General features: G+C 36.3%; 1 protein-coding gene and 1 pseudogene across 1 annotated transcript; both read right to left on the bottom strand.

Moving 5' to 3' along the window:
• Nucleotides 1–726: 726 nt before the first annotated feature.
• Nucleotides 727–5,051, bottom strand: LOC143648572 (prefoldin subunit 3 pseudogene; annotated as a pseudogene).
• Nucleotides 5,052–5,075: 24 nt separating this feature from the next.
• HEMK2 (HemK methyltransferase 2, ETF1 glutamine and histone H4 lysine) lies at nucleotides 5,076–18,595 on the bottom strand. The gene is made up of 6 exons (XM_077118789.1): nucleotides 18,448–18,595; nucleotides 16,301–16,387; nucleotides 15,476–15,566; nucleotides 10,452–10,535; nucleotides 6,599–6,740; nucleotides 5,076–5,445 (listed from the first exon to the last, which is right to left on the bottom strand). Exons 1-6 carry the CDS (start codon nucleotides 18,579–18,581, stop codon nucleotides 5,315–5,317), a joined length of 669 nt encoding a protein of 222 aa, XP_076974904.1. The 5' UTR covers nucleotides 18,582–18,595; the 3' UTR covers nucleotides 5,076–5,314.
• Between the last annotated feature and the right edge of the window lie 3,177 nt (nucleotides 18,596–21,772).

Genomic DNA, 21,772 nt, shown 5'->3' with positions numbered 1-21,772 from the left:
GATAAATTCACTGCAAGAGGACCATAAAACCCCACATACACTAAAAAAAAACACAAATATTCAAATTATCTGCCTTTCTACCTCTAAACTGACTTAACCACATTGAATGAGAGCAACATCAGCCAATAAAGGAAAAGCAAAATATGCTGAAGGGTCCAGCATTCAACTTCCATAGCATACCTCAAAGTTTTCGGTCATTTCAGCTAGGGGTTTTCTTGTGACAGAAAAAAAAACGATGAAAGCAGCATTTAATTTGTTGGGAAATGTGAAAAAAAAATGTAAACCTGCTAATTTTATAAATTTTTTAAATTAATTTTTAAAAAAATACTAAAAAACACCAAACACAAACATTCTAACTTTTGACCATTCGGTTCTACATATATAATCAGTAATTTACAATATCATCACATGGTTGCATATTCATCATCATGATAATTTCTTGGAACATTTGCATCTATTCAGAAAAATAGATATAAAAAGAGAACAGAAAAAAATTCATACATACCATAGCCCCACCCCTCACCGATCACCAGCATTTCAATCTAAATTTATAAATATTTTAAACTAATTTTGTTTTTATAAACAAATAAAATGCTATTGTTGCTGTTAAAAAATCAATTATGTCACTCTTTAAGGATAAATGTTGGGATATTTAAAATAGCATGTTTGGTTGATTCCTGGAGCATGCCCATGCCAAAAAAAAAAAAAAAAAGTAAAATAGCATGTTTGGAAAACTGAGCCACATTTTTAATTGCCAACATTATGCTTTGTTCTTGGCGGAATCATCTTTGTTTCTTCTTTTTACATCCCAATTATAAACCCTGGCCATAATGACTTCAGTGTTAGTAAATTGATCTTGAAGGAGCTAAGGTCTTCCTCAAGAGATTCATGATTCTTTGTGCCAGTTAATAAATTCTTTTCCAACAATGCATTTCCATCAATACCATATTGAAGCATTACATTAGGCCCAAACCACAGACACACTTTATCAGCAGCAGGAACTGAAACTGTGCAGTATAGGTTATCCGCTAGTAAGAATTTAGTCTCCAATGAATTGGATTCTTTCTTTTCTGCACATATTTCAGAACTTCTAGTCTGCTTAATATCAGGAATCTGAACTTTTGGTCTTCTTTTCTTTGAGCAAAGTTGAGTTCTATAAACTTGTACTTTTTTCACTGTTCATCCAGCTTCTTTAGTACTGTATCTGCAGTTTCATTGCCACATTGATTTGTGAATGAATCTACATCTTCCACAAACATGGCTTCGGGAATTCCCAGGTGGAGTTACTGCCCATTCCCTGAGGTCACTTCTTCAAAGCCACAAGTGTCCTTAGTAGGTTGCCATTTTCTGTGAATATCTTTATATTAACTAAAGTTCATAGTTTATATAATCACTCACTCTTTGTGTGGTATAGTTCTAGGGTTTTTATAACTGAAATATATATTCACACACCAAATAATCATCCAAAGTGTTCAATCAGTAGTTCACAGTATCATCATATAGCTATGCATTCATCATCACAATTTTTGAACTTTTCATTACTCCACAAAAAGGAAAAATAGGAATAAACATAAAAGTTAAAAAAAGAATACCCAAAACATACCATCCTTTCATTGCCCCTCATTGTTTATTTATTTTTCATCTTTTTTTCCTTACTCATCTGTCATACACTCAATAAAGGGAGTGCCAGTTACAAGGTTTTCATAGTTACATGAACACACCTTAAAAGCCCCATAGATATTCAGTAAACTTAAGAATCAAGGCTGTTGGATTACAGTTCAACAGTTTCAGGTATTTCCCTCCAGCTACTCCAATACATCAAAAACTGAAAAGAGGTATCTATATACTGCATAGGAATGACCTTTCAACTCTATTTGAAATCTCTTATCCACTGAAACTTTGTTTAATTTCCCGTCCCCCTTATGGTCCAGAAGGCTTTCTCACTCCCATACTCCAGGGCCATGCTCATCCCTGGGAATCATGAGTTCACCTTCCAAGTTAGCTTAGAGAGAGAGGCCACGTCTGAACAACAAAAGAGGTTCTCCAGGGATGACTCTTAGGCTTGGCTTCTCCTCTGCAGGAAGAAGTTTCATAAAGGCAAGCCCCATGGTTGAGAGCCTGGCCCATCAAACGAGCAGTCCCCAATGCTTGCAAGGAAATCAGGTCCTCCCAGGTGGGGAAGTTTAATATTTCCACATTTTGCCAAGTCCCTCAAGGGGACATTGTAAATATTTTTTATCTTCCCAAATCACCCTGGGATGTATTAGGCATTACACTAACCTGTACAAACCAACTAGAGCTCACTCCCTATTCAAGGTTCCATGTAATTATGGTGTTTGAATAAGCTGATCATAAAGTTAAATTAGATAGTGTGCTACTGAAAATTAAATTTGTCACCAAATAAGCCTCTCTTCCTTTGGTCTCATGCAGAAGTTGAGGTTTGAAAATACAGTCGATATCATCCTTTATTCTTTAGTCTGCTTTACCTTAGTCCTAACCAGATCTGCTTCATTCATATCTCTAGTTGAATTTTGCTCTCTTCCTCAGTATTGTAACACTGCCTGTATGGGGCAATGCTGACTTTTGTAGCTGCGGAACTCTAGCTCTGAGTCTCAGGTGTCATCCAAATACCCAAAGTTCCAGGGATAGACCAGGTTATATACAATGAGCTCAACATCTCAAAATTTAGAAATAACAGTTACAATTCCAGAATAGATGTGACTGCTGTAGGGCTTACAATCTAGGAACCTTTTCAATAGGACTTTACCTGGTAACATGTGCTCTAGAATTCAATTCTCAGAATTTGCACATTAGCACATATTAGTGAGGTGTTATAATATTTGTCTTTTAATTTCTGGCTAATTTCACACAACATTGTGTCCTCAAGATTCTTTCACCTAGTTGCATGCCTCACAGCTTCATCCCTTCTTGAAGCCACTCAATAGTCCAATGTATGTTGTGCCAGTTTGAAACTATTATGTACCCCAGAAAAACCATGTTTTAATCCTGATCCAATCTTTTTGGACAAGACCTATTGTTTAGGGTTGGAAACTTTGGTTGGATTGTTTCCATGGACATGTGACACTCAGATATAGGTGCGACCTATTGGTTAAATTGCTTCTATGGAGATATGACACACCTAATTGTGGGTATGGCCTTTTGATTAGATGGGGATGTGACTCCACCCATTTAATTTATTAGAGTCCTTTAAAAGAGGAAATGTTTTTGAGAAACCTCATATACAGACACTTGGAGAACAGCTGCTTCACAGCTGACAGAGACACGGAAGTTTGGTGATGCCTGGAGTACCAACACAGAGAGCAGATGCCTAGATATGGGCAGAGGCCAGCAGACAGTACCATGAGTCTTCCCATGAGATGTTAATTTGGTCATTAGGCTGGGCTATATCTGTCTGCATCATAATGTGCTTAGTGATTTTCTGTCTTCACAGCATGTAAATATCTTCATTGGCTTACTCTGGGAGTTGATTTCCTTCATAAGTCTAAAGCTTTGTATTTGCAGGATGGATATGGAACAGGATGCGGGGTGCAGGGTGGGGCACAACAGTGAGGTGATGTGTTGCAACACAGGTAATAGGTGCAGGATGGGGATGCTACACTGATGCCTGTGAGCATGAGTGCCCAGTGGCAGGGAGGATGTGGCTGTGCAGATGCATGGGTCTGGGGGGCAGTACCCGGTGTGTGCTGGTTTAGGGCATGGGCCCTTTGTGTACACGCGCAGAGCTCAGGCAGCAGGTTGGCATTGTGCCTGCATGGGCTGGGGGCAGATGTGGCCTGGCTGCCCAGGTCAGTGCTTGCTCAGAGCTGGGGGATGTGATTGGGGGCCATGCACATGCAAAGATCTGGAATGCTTGTAAACTGATGTACATCCCCATCAGGGGAGGACAAGGGGATTTGTACAACTGTATGGGTTAGGGGTGCATGTAGCCTGGGTATAAAGGTAGAAGCCCACATCCTTTATGCACTGGCAAGTACCTGCAGGGTTCAGGAAGGGGGAGGTAGAGCTTGGGAGGGGCACTGTGACACTGCACTTGCGCAGGAGAAGTGGGTTGGGCTGTGGCAGGTATGTCCATGCTTGAGGTGGGGGTGTGGGGTGGGCATGTGCATAGAGGATTGGCAGGGTGGGGCTCCTTGGAGCGTGGGGGTGGTGGTGACATGGTTCAGGTGTGTGAAGTATGGGATAAGTTGCAGGTTGCGGGGCTGCACCGGTGTGGGTAGTGCGTTCAAGGAATGCAGCTTGACTTACTTCCTAGTCTCCATCTCCCTATCCATGCATTCCTGAGGGCTCTGGGCTTTCGCGTTAGGGTGTCTGCACCAGCCGGATGGTCTCTGGTTCTTTGCTTCTCATTTCTTCAGTTTTTGTAACCACAGCCTCCCTATGTGGTGCAGAAGACCCTCCTAGGTCATTTACACCCTGGAATCACCATCTAAGTTGCCCTACTATCCCTTCTCTAGCTGTTCCTTGGAGCAGGGGTATATGCGACCTATTCTATTCTATCGTCTTCCCAGAACTGCTTGTTACTTTTGATAAATACATTTTAAATGGTATGGAAGGTAGAGAAGAAGAGATTCTTAAATCTAGGTAAAAGTAATTTGACATTTCTGAAAGACAAATGTGAGCTTTTAAAAATGCAATTAACTTAAGGGTGATGAGTTTATTTATACAGAATTCGTTATTGTCTAAGAAAAAAATGTATCGTGATTTGCTAGAACAGAAATATGAGAAAGGAAAAAGTTGATCAGGAAAAAGACAGAAGGCAGAAGTCATTCTAAATATCAGAAATCGAATGGAGACAAAAAGTGAGAGTAAATTTAAAAATTTTTAAAAGAAAACCTTTTCAATTATAAAGATAAGACATTATCATTTCACAAATGCAAAATACAACAGTGGAAGTTTCTCCATTTCCACCTATTATTATTTATCCTTGAGATTTTGCAATATATACATACAAACATAACCTCTTTATTGGTTTTTAAAAAATACACACATAGTATAATACTATTTTGCAACTTACTTTTTTTCATTCAACAGTACAAAAGTAAAAAAGATGGTTCAGTATATATAGACCGGATTCACTGTTTTAAATGGCTGTACACTCGTAATAGAAATATATAATTTTACATATAATACACATATTTATTTGTACTTGTGCAAATATTTCCGTAGACCTAATTCCTGGGTGAAGGGATATGCCCCACCCTTCCACCTTTATTTTATGATAAATTCCACACAAATTTCCACGCAAACCAAGGGAGGACCAGTTTAAAACTATGCTGAATGCATTCAGCTTTCATTAGCTCTCACCACACATTGTATATGGAGATTTAGTGAACTTGAGGACTGAAAGAATTTCTTGGCCTGCTTGCCTGGAAAGTACAGTTGTGCCCTGAAGACCTTTTTTCTTCATTGTTTTCAAAATTTCTTCTAAAATGAAAGTTAAAACAAAATATAAAATCCAATTAAATCATTTGGTGAACTATGTATGATCAATAACTAAACAAAATTTAATTATATGGTAAATACAGGCTATTTAGAAATTATTTCATCCTAGAAAACAATGCATAAGTTAAATTTCTATTAAAGTGAACATGGACTTAGATGGGAATATTTTGTATTTTCAAAGTGTTCCTGAGGATTTTAATCAGTAGAACAGCCTGCTTTGCAGGGATAGCTTATTATGGACTCAACAGAAACACTAATTAGACTTGTTATTATAGCCAGTGATCAGCTTTTTATTTGCTCCACTCTATGTCCAAATCTTTGTTTTTGGATTAAAAAATATCAGCTACAGTATGCACAAACTGAACTATTTTCTATCACGTAGTAAAAGTAAATGAGGTAGCTTGTTTCTTTCAGGAGCATTTTATAAAACAAATAATTCCTTTAAGAAATAAATAAAACTAAAAAGACTGAACTAAGAAAATTTTGTTACCAAAAAAAAAGAAGAATAGTAAATCATGATGTGATTTTGGGATCAAAGACCTAAGGTATGAGATAAAAATTAACTTGAGATGCACAGAAAAAAATAAGATGGTCAATTTACTTAGAAAGCAAACTGAAAACCAAGCCATAAAAACCTGTACCATAAGACAGCTTTCATGATAAAACATTAAGTGAACTAAAGAAAATATAGAGAATTGTCAAGGATATGGCCACTAGAAGGTGGAGAGAAAATTTACAACATTGAAGGTGAGGTATTTAGAAAAAATATTGTATTTTAATTTTAGTTTATAAATTAGGGGAAGAATTGGCTCCTCTCACCTGCCATCCTCAACAAAAGATAATACTTTTTGTTTTTTGCATGGGCAGGCACTGGGAATTGAACCTGGGTCTCCAGTAAGGCAGGCGAGAACTCTGCCTGCTGAGTACCATGGCCAAGATAATACGTTTTAAAACTGGAAAAATATCTTACAAATCTCTCTCCTCGTGCAACATGAAGTTATATATGTTATTATTAGCTGTTATCAGTGATTAAATTCATTAACATCCCAGGTTCCTTTATGAATTTAGTCTTCTAGATGATTAGCTTTCTGTTTTCACAAAGTAAATGACTAAAAGATAAACCGAGTTGTATTACCTGGATTGTTTTCTTTAATTGCAACTAAATAGAATATTCCTCTTGGAGAAAGGAGATCCGAAGCCACCAGAAAGAATCTGTCCATGACTTCTCGACCATTTCTGCCACCAGCCCAAGCTGCCTCTATTCCATGACTTCCTACCTGTGACCAATAAGAAAGACTTTTCTTTGAACTGAAAGTTACATTTAGAATCACACACTGAATATTTTGACAATATTCATCAAGTAGTAATATTTTTTGAATTTTACCGATGTTCAGAGTAATTAAATGCAAGCATGGATTCTGACTACCTGGGCTCAATCAGTTCCGCCTTTCCTAGCTGTGTGACCTTGGGCAATTAGCAAATTTAGTTTCCTCCCTTATCTGTGGCATTAGAAAAGCAAGAAAAATGATATTTAAGGTTCTTAAAACTTATGCACATAAGAGCACAGTAATAGTTTTATTATTACAATGTTTAAATTGAGAAACATCAGTAATTCTTCAACTTAGAAGAATTACAAAGAAAGTAGAAGTGAGAGCTCTTCTTTAGTAGATAAAAAATCTACTTTACAGAAACAAAGTTTCAAAATGCCCTCTTGGATCTGGCTCTCTTCTAGATTATTTAAAGTATGAATCACATAGACATTTCTTAAGAATCCATGTATTATATAAAGGTGTACTGAAGTCCTATAACAATTTTTTTAACAATTTATAATATTCTAGAAATGAAACCTATGAGAGTTTATACAATATGACAAATCTTTATAAATCTTTACCATTATATACTGTTTCCAAAATGAAAATATTTAGAAGAAATCACTCAAAAATTACTTTAACCCCCAGCACAATTATTTTCGTTGTATTCCTTATATGGTCTTTGTCCTTATTTTTTAGTTTAGATTAATTTATATATAATCATGCTTCTTCTTTTAGTCCTTTAACGTGACATGTTTCTCCATTAAAATGATTTATTTATACTTATAACCATATGCATATATAGTTTACAAAGAAGATATATATTCATACACATGCTTTTAAAAAGCCTTATTTTTTCCTTTTATTGTTATGTCTGCCCCTCCTCCATCTTCTACACACACACACACACAGACATATACAAACGTTTTCCTTTTTGTGATTGTATTACAAAGATGGGATTATATTCTGCATTCTGACCTGCATCTTGTTTTTTTTCACTCAATATTGCCTTATGGAAATCTCTCACGTAACCCTGTATAGCTCTAATTCGATCATTTTATTGGCTGCACATTTTATGGGGGCAAAGTACCACATCTTATTTAGTTACTAATGGACATTCACTGTGTCCATTTGCTTAATTTTCCTTTTATTTATTTCCCATTATTCCCACATCTATTGTAAGCTTCTCAATATAGTTTCCATAAAGTTAATCATATTAGGAAATTGATCAGTTCTGTTTTTCTTTAAGGCTTTCCTCTTGGGGACTTCCCTTTTCTGGCATCCCTAGAATTCCTTTTGCTTTTCTCTTGGGGTCACTTCTCTCTTTTCTTGGGTTTCACATCCTCCTCTTTCATTTACTCCCTTATTTTGGTGGTGCTTATTCCCTAGATGTTTCAGCAAGTAACATCTAAACGAAGTGCATAGTGATGACAATTTTTGAAGCCTGTCTCTTGTCACTCTGCTCCAACTGCACTAAGGCCCTCTATGCTGGGCCTGTTTGTAGACCTCCCCAGGGATGCCTAGCCATGTTTATCTACTTTACACCAGAGACAACCTTCCAGGAAAATCACCTGGCACCAATCACATTCTTATGGGCCACAGACAGGGAGATTTCAGTCTTTGTGAGGAAGGCTCACTGAACGCCATCACTGTGATAGTTAGATTCAGTTGTCAAGGTGCCTAGATCCATTGCTGTGGACATGAGCCAATGGTGTGTGAACCTCATCTGTTGCTGATTACATCTGCAGTTGGCTAGGAGGTGTGCCTGCTGCAACGAATGATGTTTGATTTAATTGGCTGGTGCTTAAATGAGAGAGCTCAATATAGCACAGACTAAGCAGCTTGGTTCAGACCTTTAGAGATACAGAAAGGAAGATATCGGAACCCAGAGGCCTGGAGAGAAGGTCAGCAGAGATCGCCCTGTGCCTTCCCAGGTAAGAAAGAACCTCAGTTGAAAGTTAGCTGCCTTTCCTCTGAAGAACTAATGAAATAAATCCCCTTTTATTGAAAGCCAATCTGTCTCTGGTGTGTTACATTCCGGCAGCTAGCAAACTAGAACAATCACCATCCTGTGCCAGGAGTCACAAGCTCTGGTGGTCTTCTGTTTGCTCACTACCTGGGACTACTGCTGCACCAGCTCTTGATCCCTGAGAGATCACAGGTACAAACAGCTCATGTTTCTTGTTGTACCAAGTTTGAGCATATTTTCATATGAACAAACTCCTATTATTTGTATAATCTATATACTGGCTCTGTTCTTTTTATCTTTTACCTTTGTGATTTCATTCCCTTTATTTATCATCACCTCTGTGCACTAAAATATTTTTCACTGGGTTTCCAGATCAGGTCTTCATAGTGACTACATTATCTTTTAATTCATTTCTTAATGTTTTAGTTTGTAAAACATGTTTGTAAGCTTCAGGAAATCTTTTGCTGTGTTGCACTCTGATCCTGCTCTCCAGTTAAGTGTTCAATTCATGGGAAAGGAATAACACTAGTTCTCTTTCTGCTGGGACCACAACAGAACCCAAGGCATTACCTACACTCAATCATCTGTGCAGGTCCAAGCAGCTGCAAGGCTCAGGAGCACACAGCAGTGTACTAAGAAACAGGAGAAAGGAAGCCATTCAGGTCACCCCATACCCTGCATCTCCTCCTTTTATTCTCAGTAGTTTATAGATGTGATATACCATTGTTACTCAATTGTTTTTCTTCAGTTACATATTTTTTTTTCATATTACATGCATCAAAAAGATGACACAATGAACATATTCTTGTGAAATTTTAATTTTCCTTTTTTTGAATGATTTTCTAATGTTAAGATTTCAAGGACTGAGATTACTGGGCTGAAAAATTTTATCCCTCTTAATAGTTATTCTTACAGTGCTTTCCCAAAGAGTTTTATCCAATTGCTTTTCCCTCAACTGCTGTTCACCTTATGACAATTAGCTTCCTTCTTTCCCATATGAGCTCATATGTCAGCAGGGCCTTCTTATTCATTTAACTGCCACTAGTAGTGATAGTAACTGTATGGATCCTTCCCATCTTAGTAGAGGTGAATGTGTCGTTTGTCAGTCTTGTCAGAGAGTAAGTATCAAGGAATAAAAAGGCACAATAATTAAAAGGAACGCTTAATCCATTATTAAACTTTGTCTGCCTTGACCATTCTCTCTTTAAGTAGGGAAATGGTTAATACAGTCTAATTTTTCATTATTTGGATTTTTAAAATCATGTACTTCAAGATTAATTCTCTTTCCTATCTGAAATGAAAATTAGTTTCCCTCTCCTATTTTCTGGTTTTATCTGTGAAAGGAAGAAACCTATTTTATGGTGAAGTGAGAGAGTAGAAGACTTTCAGAAAGAATTCCTTTGTGAATTTAACCTTAATTAAGAATATTTGCTTGGCAAATTTGTGATTCATGATACATATTTATATACACACACATTTAAACACCAGTGCCCCGATTTGTAAGGGTAGATTTGGACCACAGTTTGTATTTCTATTAGCTTTAGGTTTCTTTCCTATGTCTACCAACAGCATCTGATTACTGATAATGAAGTGTAAAACTTGAGTATGTTGGGTTAACAGCAGCTGACTGATGCTATCTGATGAAGTTCATTTGATTTTTAGACTCTAAAAATAGCCAAATATATTAATTAAATTTTGTTACGTCTTACCTCTTCAGGTGGAGTCACTACATAGGGAGGATTAAACACCAGAAGGTCAACTTTTTCTTTCAACCTTGGTAGTAAGCCCTTGACCTAAACGTATTCAATAATAATCAGAATTTTAAGCCAGACTCTGAATAAAACAAATAAATAAATGATATATATTTTTAAGATATAAATAAAAAACATATCTTTAAAAGTACTCTTCCACGATTTCAGAGAACACGTTAGAAGATCACACTTCTTAAACACAGAAATGGTGATATTTTTACATTTTCATTCAGATAAAGATGTTTATATTTACATTTCATTAAAAATGAGGAAATTAAACTATTTGTCAGAATGAACATAAAATGTTGAGCCAAGCCTCTGTTCTTCAACAGCCCACATGGTCACACTTTGGGTTCACTTTTAGACACTGAAATAATAAGAAGCAAACTCTAATTCTGTACAATGTTATGTACAGATTTGGAAACAACTTGAAAGCTTTAACTACTTATTTAAATATTTATTTTATATAATCAAGAGAAATGTTCTATGCTACGACAGAAAACATTAGAAGGTAGATTCTTTTTTGCTTTCTCCTACTTTAGTTACTTTTAATTTTATTGGCTAAAAATTATATATTAAGGAAACAAGTGAAAATCTTGGGGAAAGACACTAAAAATAGCAGTTGTTCGGCATTTTGCCATTTTTTATGATGGGTACAATTTTCTATGGAACAAGAAAAATCTCTTCTTAAAAGAAAAGCACAGTTATGGCAAAATGCCATTTTAACTATTCCTTTGAATTAAATAACTAAATGCCTTCATAGATATAGTGTAGTAAAAACACTTTATCTCGAAGAGTTCTCACCCTTAAAGCCATTTCTTTCAATTGCCACTTTGTATTGTTTCTTACCTTTGAATTATGAACCTGCTCTTTGGGGTGAACTGTAAGACTCTCAAGGCAGTGTTTCCAAAACTTTATTAATTAACTTTTTAACATGTTTCCTGTATCTGAACAGGTACCAACCATTATTTACTTGGTATTTTTCTTTAAATAGATTGTTTTGTTATTTAAATACATTTACTGTAAGAGGAGACTACATTACTGTTGAAAATGGGAAGCCAGTATTACTTTTTGGAAACAGAAATGATTATAGGAATAAGTGCAATATAAACCAAAAAGCATATTAAGGTATAGTTGCCGTGGCCAGGCCTGACCCCTTTATTAAAAGGGCACCTGAAGTGTTAAAAATGTATTAAAGAATAGCACCAACTGAGACTTCCTGATATAGTCAGAATGGCTGAAAGAGAACTAAAGAGGGAATGAATAGCTTCTACATTATGTAATTCAAAATGATTTAAAACCCAGTTTTACCACCTATGTATCGCACATGTCAATGGGCTACTTTGCCTATATTATGAATCACTGCCTTCAAATTCCCATTTGATCCAGACTTCGAAAAGCAATCCTGTTTTTATCATTTTAATAAGCTTGTTAACTATGCAATTCAAAGAGGACACTTAAGTAGTATCTTTTAGGAGATGTTTACAGAGCTAACTTTTTCCTCTAGTCATTTAAAAAGAAAATTCATGATGATGAATATGCAACTACGTGATGATACTGTGAATTACTGATTATATATGTAGAACAGAATGATCAAAATAGGAATGTTTGCGTTTGTTTGGTGTTTTTTTGGTATTTAAAAAAACAAAATTACAAAATTTAAAAAAAAAAAAGCTTTTGGGTAGAACCCTCAAGGACTATCCCAGTAGTAAGGGTGAACTGTAAATAAAGCAGCTCCTCTGCCACCAAGAGCAGGGCTCAAGGAACAGCTTCCCCAAGAACCTCAGGTCTGGAATGAAAAAGGAGACAGCACAGGGCCCCCTGGCACCACGGCAGAAAGTGTGAGCTGGCCAGGACTGTCGTGTCGAGCACTGAGACTATGGAGTGGGGTTATTCTCAAAGCAAACTCTCACTGGTCTGATCGATAGAGCCTTTTACCACATTAACAATTAAATAAGAAGAAAATCATAGGCTCACCTTATTTGAAATAGAAAAAAACTTGATAAAAAAAAACACTCTTAGGGAACCTCCTTAATCTGATGAAAGATTAATTTGCAAAATCCTTAGCAAACTTAATGGTGAAAAAAAAAGAGCAAAGGTAACCATTTTGGGAGAATATAATTCAGCTGAAACCCTGTCGCCAAGTAGGAGGGGATCATTAATCTGCAGTTCTCTCTGGTAACACTGTAGCATGAAGAAATACATTTAAAATAACCAAAAATTTTGTTTTCAATTCCATAAAGAAATTAAGTTTCTCAAATTGCAAAAACAATTACAATATGTAATTTCCAGAAATGCTGGGTAAGGAATTAGAAAAGAATTTGCTTTTAAATTGTTTATGATGGCCCCTGAGATATTACATAGTAATAGTCATTATAATACTGGATCTTAAAGGGGAAAATTGATATTAAGTCTCCCATGCCTGGAATATATCCAAAACCCTGGAATACATCCAAAACTTGAGAAATAAGCAAAAAACCCTCTGACAAGGTGTTTAAATCCATACAGAAATATACATATACTTTATTCATATGAGAGACAGTTATTCAGAGTCCCTTAATTTAGTTTAAATACAAGTTTAACTAAATTGGTTTTTTTAGAAGAGAGATGAGGAAAGAGGAAGTATTATAACTAGTAGCAGTGAAATATGAAAACATGTAGCAGGTGAAAAGATAGACGAGAGAAAATACAAACTTAAAATCAATGAAGTTTAGCATAAAGGCATATATGCCTTAAAAAGCCTTAGTTATTACAGTATATAGCACCAAATATTAATTGATATTCATATTAATGACCCTGAAGCAATAAAAGGTAATATTATGTTCAGTCTGTTTGAAGAATGTAAGGAAATGTCACACAAATTAAAAAAAAAGCTTTATAGTAAACCTAAAAGTGAAATATAATGAAAGTGCTTTTATTTTTTATGAAGACAGTAATAATTTTTATTTGCCTACAAATAGGCAATATCTTCTATATATGACAGATAAGATAATCTATGCACAGTATTCTGAATATAGGTGATTGTGAAGATTTTTGTAAATTGATCAGAATACCTATGTTCTATATCTTGCTCATCTCTTTGTTATGAGGTAATACCAGGCATCAGGTCAACTTTACTGAAGAACTGATTCTGGCCTGGACAACTACCACTCATGTCCTAAGACAGCTGTGGGGTCTTGAAATTAGGATTCAGAAGGTCTGAATTTACTAATTCTCAACTTACTACTTGATTAGCTATGTGATCTTCAAAAGATTATCTCACCTCAGCTTCCACATCTGTTAAAAAGAAACAGATGTTCTGAGTTTTTTCTACCTCTAAGTTTATTGTTCTATCACAACCACATATTTTAATACTAATATTAATTATGGATACATCAAAGAAACAAGTTAAAAAATTAAAAAATCAAAATCACCAAACTAATCTCATGTAGATCACTTCAGTACCTTTCTTATTATGTAGTTTTTAACAGCAGTAACTACTTCCAATAATATGTCAAGAATTTCTTGCATCTTTAGTTTAATTCCCTCTTAGCTAGAAAATCATATGTGAATTAAAGCAGGAAAACTACCTACTCTCATGAGTGTAAGGTCAGGAAGGACATGAAAACATTTTATATTTCTTATGCCCATTTGGTACATGCTATTATGATTTTTGCTTAAAAGAAGGCATTTCACATTTATAACTAAAATAATTCGAAATTACCCAAGACTTGAAATATAATTTAAAATATTTAAAAAAAACTTTCAACTTAAAAATGCATGAGGTATGTTGGGGATTGAATCACATTCCCAATAAAAGGTATGTTCAGGTTCAATCTCTGGTTCTGTGGGTGTAAACCCATTTGTAAATAGGACCTTTAAAGATATTATTAATTAAGGTTTGCCCAGACTGAATAAGGGTAGGCTTGAATCCAGTATGGCTGAAGCCTTTATAAACAAAGGAAACTGGATACAGAAGAGGAGGCCATAGCGAGTAAGTAGCCAAAAGCTGGAAGTGAACTGAAAGAGAAAGAAGATGCTGTCATGTGAACTGCCAAGTGATGGAAAAGCCAAAGGACCCAAAGATTGCTGGTTAGGAGAAATCAAGACTTTTAGCCTCTGAAACCTAGAGTCAATAAATTCCTGTTGTTAAGCCAACCCAATGTATGGTATTTGTTTTAGCAGCTGGGAAACAAAAAAGGCGTAACTTCTTAAAATAAAACCATAGTTCTGTAATTGTCATTTGTTTTTTCACCTGCCCAGCACTCGCTCCCCCTTTCTTCTGATTACATTTCCTTGACTTTAATTGTGGAAGCTCCACCTCCTCTCATTCTCAATCCAATGTCTTAGCTAAGATTTATCTCGACCCAGCAACCTGGGTAGGAATACGACTCAGACCTAACCTAATCATCTCCATATTCCATACCAGTTTGCCACAGTGAGAGATCGAGAGATAGAAATACAACCCATGTTGAGCCAAAAGATACTCATTCTGGGACTTTTGCTAGAGTAACTGAGTAGAAAGGGTTTCTTTCCTTGGGGGTAGCTAAAAAATAAGATATAGATATGCAAACACCTTTCTATCACCAAGGGAAAGGCTATCTAGGAATAGAACAACCAGAGAGAATTTGAGAGCCAAGAAAAAGTTGCCCATAACATTTTGAGTCCTTGAAACTTGCTGTGCCTGAAGTTATCAAATCTTGGGATTCCCAGCAACAGAAACCAAATAAATTGTCCTTTTTAATGTTTAAGTCAAGCTAGAACCCTAGCTTGAACTGGGTTCTCTCACTTCTGACCTAAAGAAACCTGACCTATATAAGTCAATAAAAATTTCATTTGAATTGTAGGGCAAATGGAGCATAGTAGTCAACAATTTACTTTGAATGGGGGTGTGCTGTTTAGTGGGTTAAAAATTACTCATAGTCCTTTGATCCAAGTCATCTTGACTTTAGCTTATTTGAAAAAAAAAATTAATTATAATGGGATAAGGATTAACAGCTTACCAAATCTGTAATTACTGGTTGAATGTGGACTCTGTTACAGCGTGCTGTCTCCAGGGTACATGCTGCTGCGTTAGGGTTGATATCGGTACACCTATAAGCAGAAAAAGAACAAAATATTTCCTATGTCTAAGCGTCAAACCTGTTACTTAAAAATTCAAGGAATTTTTTTCTACATAGAGCAGTTTTAGGAAAAAAATATGTTTTAATAATGGCAAACAAAGAAGAACAAAAATTTAGTGTAATGAAAAAGATTATATTATTGACATACTGTCCAAGAGTAGAACACATACACATGCACAAACCATCCCAAGGAAATTATTAAATTATGATATATCCAATGAAGGAATGCTATGCAGCCGCCAAAAATTTAAAAAGGATCTTTGATGGGGAAAGGCTCATACTATAATATGAAACTAATTTCATAGGAAATAAAAAAATAAAAACTAGGTGGAAATATACTTAGACCATGTGTGGTAAATTTTATAGGTGATTTTAATATTAGTTTTTATACTTTGTTTTCACATTTGCTATAAAAAGTTTAAGAAACTTTTCCATTTTTTTGATAATGAAATTACTTACCTAAAAATAGATTCAGCTGTACAATGACCAAAAATTATGCTCATCCTATAATTATGCAGTATGATGGAGCAGTTTTACATATGCAAATATCATTTCTGGGGAAGCATAATTTGCATTCTGGGCTTTACATTTAAATAAACACTATCAGAAACATATTACTTACAAAAATTACTTCATTTAAACAATCAGACTTATAGTGATTCTTTCACTGGAAGATCTGGATGAATTTGATATACTTACACTTACATGTACAATGCCTGAGGTCCTATCATTGAGGCTAGGAAGACAGATACCACACCAGACCCTGAACCTACTTCAAGGCATATTTCCACTCTAAAAATAAAACAAAATAAATTAGTACAATAGGATCAAAATATACTTCATAAAGGATAATTCTCATGCTAGTTTTAATGTATATATTTCTCTAGCATCACTACTCACCTGCCAATATACAGAAATATAAAATTTATAAAAATAACTTATAACCACTTTGTGCTGAAGTTTAATGCTGCATAATAAAAAAATTGTTAAAATTTTGGGTGTGTAATTTATTTTAAATCCACAAAATAGGAATATAATAGGTGGCCTACAATTAATTTCAACATAACATTACATAAGAACTATGGAATTATGCTAATTTAGGGTAGAAATAATGATAGGATAGATAGTCTCTTCCAACAAACTGCTTACAGTATAGCATTTTCTAAAATGATAGGGTTAGCAGTATTACAAAAATTTGAAATGTTTTCTCTATCATGTTTTAAGGATATAACATTCATAATTCATTAGCATACCTAGAAAAAAAATGTCTTCCATTCTACTGATAATAGATGTAGAGAAGCAAATGAATCCCATTTTTGGACAGCTATATGCTGAAATAGGAAAATACTGAGTATCTGGTCTTAGAACGTTATTAAGAATAATCTAAGAATGCTATTAATAATAAAATCTTCACTGTGCTGTATTTTATCCTTCAATCAGATGTATTTACTTACTTACAATCTCATACGTGCAACAAAAGCATGGGTTATATCCCCTTTATAGAAATGACTGATGAGATGCAAGGGCTTCTCTAGTTGTCCTTCCACCTAACTCCCCTAAACAACTAACCAACAATAATCAACATTAGAAGTCTAACTTTTGGAACAGCCCACATATGTGACAAGCCTTTATTATGGTCAGAGAATATTATCATGCAGCATCTATCTGAAAATAACTACTATGGACTCATAGTAATTAGAATTCCAAGGCCAGAAACACCCAAGATTTTATAACAAAACCAGTTCCTTTTTTACAGTATACTTTGCAATCCAATTTGTGCTCATAAATCTTTCTGGGCTATCTTGAGAATAAAAGACAAGTTATAAATCAGTACTGTTCCACTCCATATTCCAGTAACCTCCAAAGTTTCATCTTTTACAATGAAATAAAGAGTTGTGGCATTTTATATATGGAAAAATCTGACCAAGTTCAAGAGGGCTAAATGAATACAATATAGATCTTTGAAACCTGCCAGCTGTTGGTTTTATCCTGGGAAAATCCAGGCCAAATTTTGATCTTTAAATAAATTGAAATACCCAAATTACTCTTACAAAAAAAAAAAAAACAAAAAACCTACAGTTTAGCTATTCATTCTTCTCAGTACACTAATTCAAAATTTATAGTGAGCACTTCTACAAGCGCTTATATTTATAAGGTGCTATTGTAGATTCCATAGACTCCGCTGCGCAATAAGGTAGCCACTTGTTACATGTAACCATTTAAATTGCTTATAATTAAATGGAAAATTCAGTTCCTCAGTTGCACCAGCCACATTTCATGTGCTCAGTCATAGGTAGCGAGCGGCTACCGACTACTGTAGTGGGCAGCGCTGCTACTGAGCAGAATTTGTTTCTGAGTGCGTAGAGCCCTTTATAAAATATTCCCCAATTCGTTTTCTCACAACCTTATTTCCTTTTTCTGCTCTCCGGTTGCAAGAGTGCTTTTCATGTACTGAGTAAATAAAAAAACATGTGGGTTTTAATATTCACTATAAATTTTTAAAACTACGAAGAAAAAATATTTTATAACGTGTTATAATATCGCTGCTCGGGGGCAGAGGCCCTTCACATTAACAGCTGAAAAGAAATACATCATGGCATGGAAAGGAGGCCAGGAGCTCATGAGACCAAGGCAACACCCTAGCAAATGAAGAACGATTCCTGGCACACTCTCAATACGTGTGTCTCCAGGAAAAGCCTCATTTACAGCGTCCAGGTGTCAATCATTAGCAAGTGCACAGACACTGCCTCGTCGAGCTGAGGGCGGCGACCGGCCTTTCCCAATCTTCCGCCGCCGCCGCCAAGCCAGCACAAGCCGGCCCTCCCCCGCGGGGCCCCTAGTTCTCCTCGCACCCCGCGAGCTCCGCCGCGGCCGCCTCGAGCGCGTCCAGCAGCAGGAATGTGTCCTCCGCGGGCTCGTACACCTCGCTGAAGACTCCGTGCCCCACATGCCCGTACAAAGGAGTGGAGAGACTGGAGGCAGCCATCTTTCTCCTCTCCGTCCCACGCGCATGCGTTGGGAGCGCGCGCGCGCACGCTCGCAGGCCCGGGCGTGGGGGCGGGGCGCCAGCGGCGCGGAGTCGCATGAGGTTTTATTAATCCTAACTGGTTTTCGGTTGGTGCCTTTGGAGTGTATAAGTAGGCAATTATGTAGTCTGCAGCTATTGGCGTTTGCTTCTTTAGGCTAGCTATACTTATTTCATTGTATGGACTGGCAATTGATAGTGAGCATCCTTAATTATTTGTGACTTTAATGGGAATGTTTCTAATAGCTCTTCTATTAGTTTTCTTTTGTTTTAGTTTGCAATGATTTAACAAAAATCCATATTGACACTAAGTTTTACAAGTGCCCTTTTTTTTACATTAATTGAAAGGTAAAATTTTAAATTTAAGATTAAATTTTTTCTCTTTATTTTTACTGTAGTCTGTTCCATGTGTTGCCTTCCTAATGTTGTATTATGAATGCACTCTGTTTATAAACCTTATTCAAGCAACGTGATGCATGTTTCTTTTACTACCCTGTTGAATTTGGAATGCTATTCTAACTTTGTTTTTATCAGTGTTATCCAAAGTCATAGCATGAAAGAAGATACTAGTTCTTGAACATTTGGTAGATTTCACCCATAAAATTGGCTAGATTTGGTGCCTTTTAAAATAGTTCCATCTCTGACTTTTTGGGTACCTTCCATAGGTTGTTAGCCTGCTCAGTTATTTGCAGGCTGTCCTTTTTTGAAGTTTATTTTCTAATAAGACATTTCTACATATAATTTTTTAAATTTGAGAAATAAAAATACAGAAAAGTACTTGGACTACCTTTTTTTTTTTTGCATGCATGGTCTGGGAATCAAACCCGAGTCTCCTCCGTGGAAGGCGAGCATTCAGCCACTGAACCACCCGAGTGAAAGGAAAGTGAGGGAGTGTAGGGGAGGAGTGAAGGAGTGCAGAGGAGGAGAATGCTCGAAAAGAAGGAGAGGATAGCCCTCAATGGATCAAGGCAAGCTTTATTAGAGAGCTTGAGAGGGATGGCGGGAAGAACAGTCAAGCCTGGGGGACTGACTGAACCGAGAGCCCTGCTAAGGGGAGAGAGAGTGGCATATTTATAGAGCAGGGTTTGTTGAAATCGAGAAAAATAGAAAACAAAAGAACAATGTCTTTGTGGTTACATGTTTGTGGTTAGACATTTGGTTTCCTTCAGACATTGTTTGGAATATGCAGGTGGGGCTCTCCAGTTCGCCGAGGTGGGTGAAGTTCAATCAGCCGGGAAAGGCTAGGTCAGTTTCGTCGGGTCAGGTCAGTTTCCTGTTTTCTGTTAATTCAGTCACCATGTACCCCTACCTTTTTTTAACACCCGCTATACTTGCCACCAGAATTGACAATTATTTATATTTTCTCACAAACAGTCCTGTCATTCATTCCTTTTCATTGGCCCTAAATGGGTCATGTGCTCATACTTGGGTGAGTCCTGTGACCCAGGAGATTAAATGATTAGGTCTATGTCACAGGTCACCTCCCTGGGGCTGGGGCTGAATGTCACCCCAACCACACAGCCAGAAAGTTGAGGGGTGGGATCCCTAGTGTGAAATAGTGGTACCAGTATGGATGCTGAGCAAGAAAAACAAAAATGTCTACCATATGGAAATTTCTCATACATGTTAGGCATATTTTTCCCCAGTTTGTGTATTGCATTTTGATTTTTTCAAGATTATTTTATATTGCTATATATTATATATTCACATACCATGTAATCATCCAAAGTGTACAATCAGTGGTTCACATTATCATCATATAGCTGCACATTTATCATCACAATTGACTTTTTTTCTTTTTTGTGAAAAATAACATATATACAAAAAAGCAATAAATTGCAAAGCATATTGTAACAAATAATTGTAGAACAGAATTCAGAGTTTGGTATGGGTTACAATTCCACGATTTTTACTTCTAGCTGCTCTAAGATACTGAAGACTAAAAGAAATATCAGTATAATGATTCCACAATCATACTTATTTGTTACATCCTACCTTCTCTGTATAATTCTACCATCACCTTTGATCTTTTTCCCACTCTTTAGGGGTATTTGAAGTATGCCCATTTAGATTTTTCATACTAGAAGGGGCTGTCAATAATATGAGATAGGGGAATGGTATTAGTTGATGTTCTGGAGAGGCTGGCCCCTCTGCATTTCAGGACTTATCTGGTCCAGGGAGCCATCTGGAGGTTGTAGGTTTCTGGAAAGTTACCCTAGTGCATAGAACCTTTGAAGAATCTTATATAATGCCCTATGTGTTCTTTAGGATTGGCAGGAATGGTTTTAGTTGGGGTTAGGCAAGCTCTGATTGGTAGCAATGCCCACCTGAAGCTTGCTTAGAGTGACCTCCAGAGTAGCCTCTTGACTCTATTTGAACTCTCTCAGCTACTGATTTGTTTTGTTACACTTCTTTACCCCCTTTTGGTCAGGATGGCATTGTTGGTCCCATAGTGCCAGGGCCTGCCTCATCCCTGGGAGTCATCTCCCATGCTGTCAGGGAGACTTTCACCCCTGGATGTTATGTCCCACATAGAGAGGAGGGCAATGATTTCACTTGCAGAGTTGGGCTTAGAGAGAGAGAGAGAGACCACATCTGAGCAACAAAAGAGGTCCTCTGGAAGTAACTCTTAGGCATACCTAGAAGTAGGCTAAGCTTCTCCACTATGTACATAAGCTTCACAAGAGCAAGCCTCAAGATCAAGGGCTTAACCTATTGATTTGGATGTCCCTTTTGCTATGCAGATATTTAAAAGCTTTTGTAGAGATATTTATTAAATCTATTTTATTTTGTTTCTGGTTCTTGTGCTTAGAAAGTTTTTCTCACTCTGCTGTTGAAAATTAAATTTTCTGGTTTCAAGGTATAGACTTCACTATATTAATTGAATCTACCTTATTAGTTTTTTGGGTGTTTTTTTTGTATGCTAATGGTGGGGTCACATTTCTTCCTTTTTCCATGTGAGTGTCCTGTTATTGTAGCACCATCTGTTGAATTTCATTTGCTTTTTGTTTGTTTGTTTGGTTTGTTTTGGGGAAGTGCATGGGCCAGGAATCAAACCCAGGTCTCCTCCATGGTAGGTGAGAATTCTACCACTGAACTACCCTCACACCCCCTACTTTATTAGTTTTTTTAGATCTTCTACAATCTTACTT

This window comes from Tamandua tetradactyla, chromosome 10 (genome assembly GCF_023851605.1).
Source record: "Tamandua tetradactyla isolate mTamTet1 chromosome 10, mTamTet1.pri, whole genome shotgun sequence".
Classification (NCBI taxonomy): domain Eukaryota; kingdom Metazoa; phylum Chordata; class Mammalia; order Pilosa; family Myrmecophagidae; genus Tamandua; species Tamandua tetradactyla.
The sequence above is the reverse complement of the archived record's forward strand: the minus strand, read 5'-3'. Positions and strand labels throughout refer to the sequence as shown.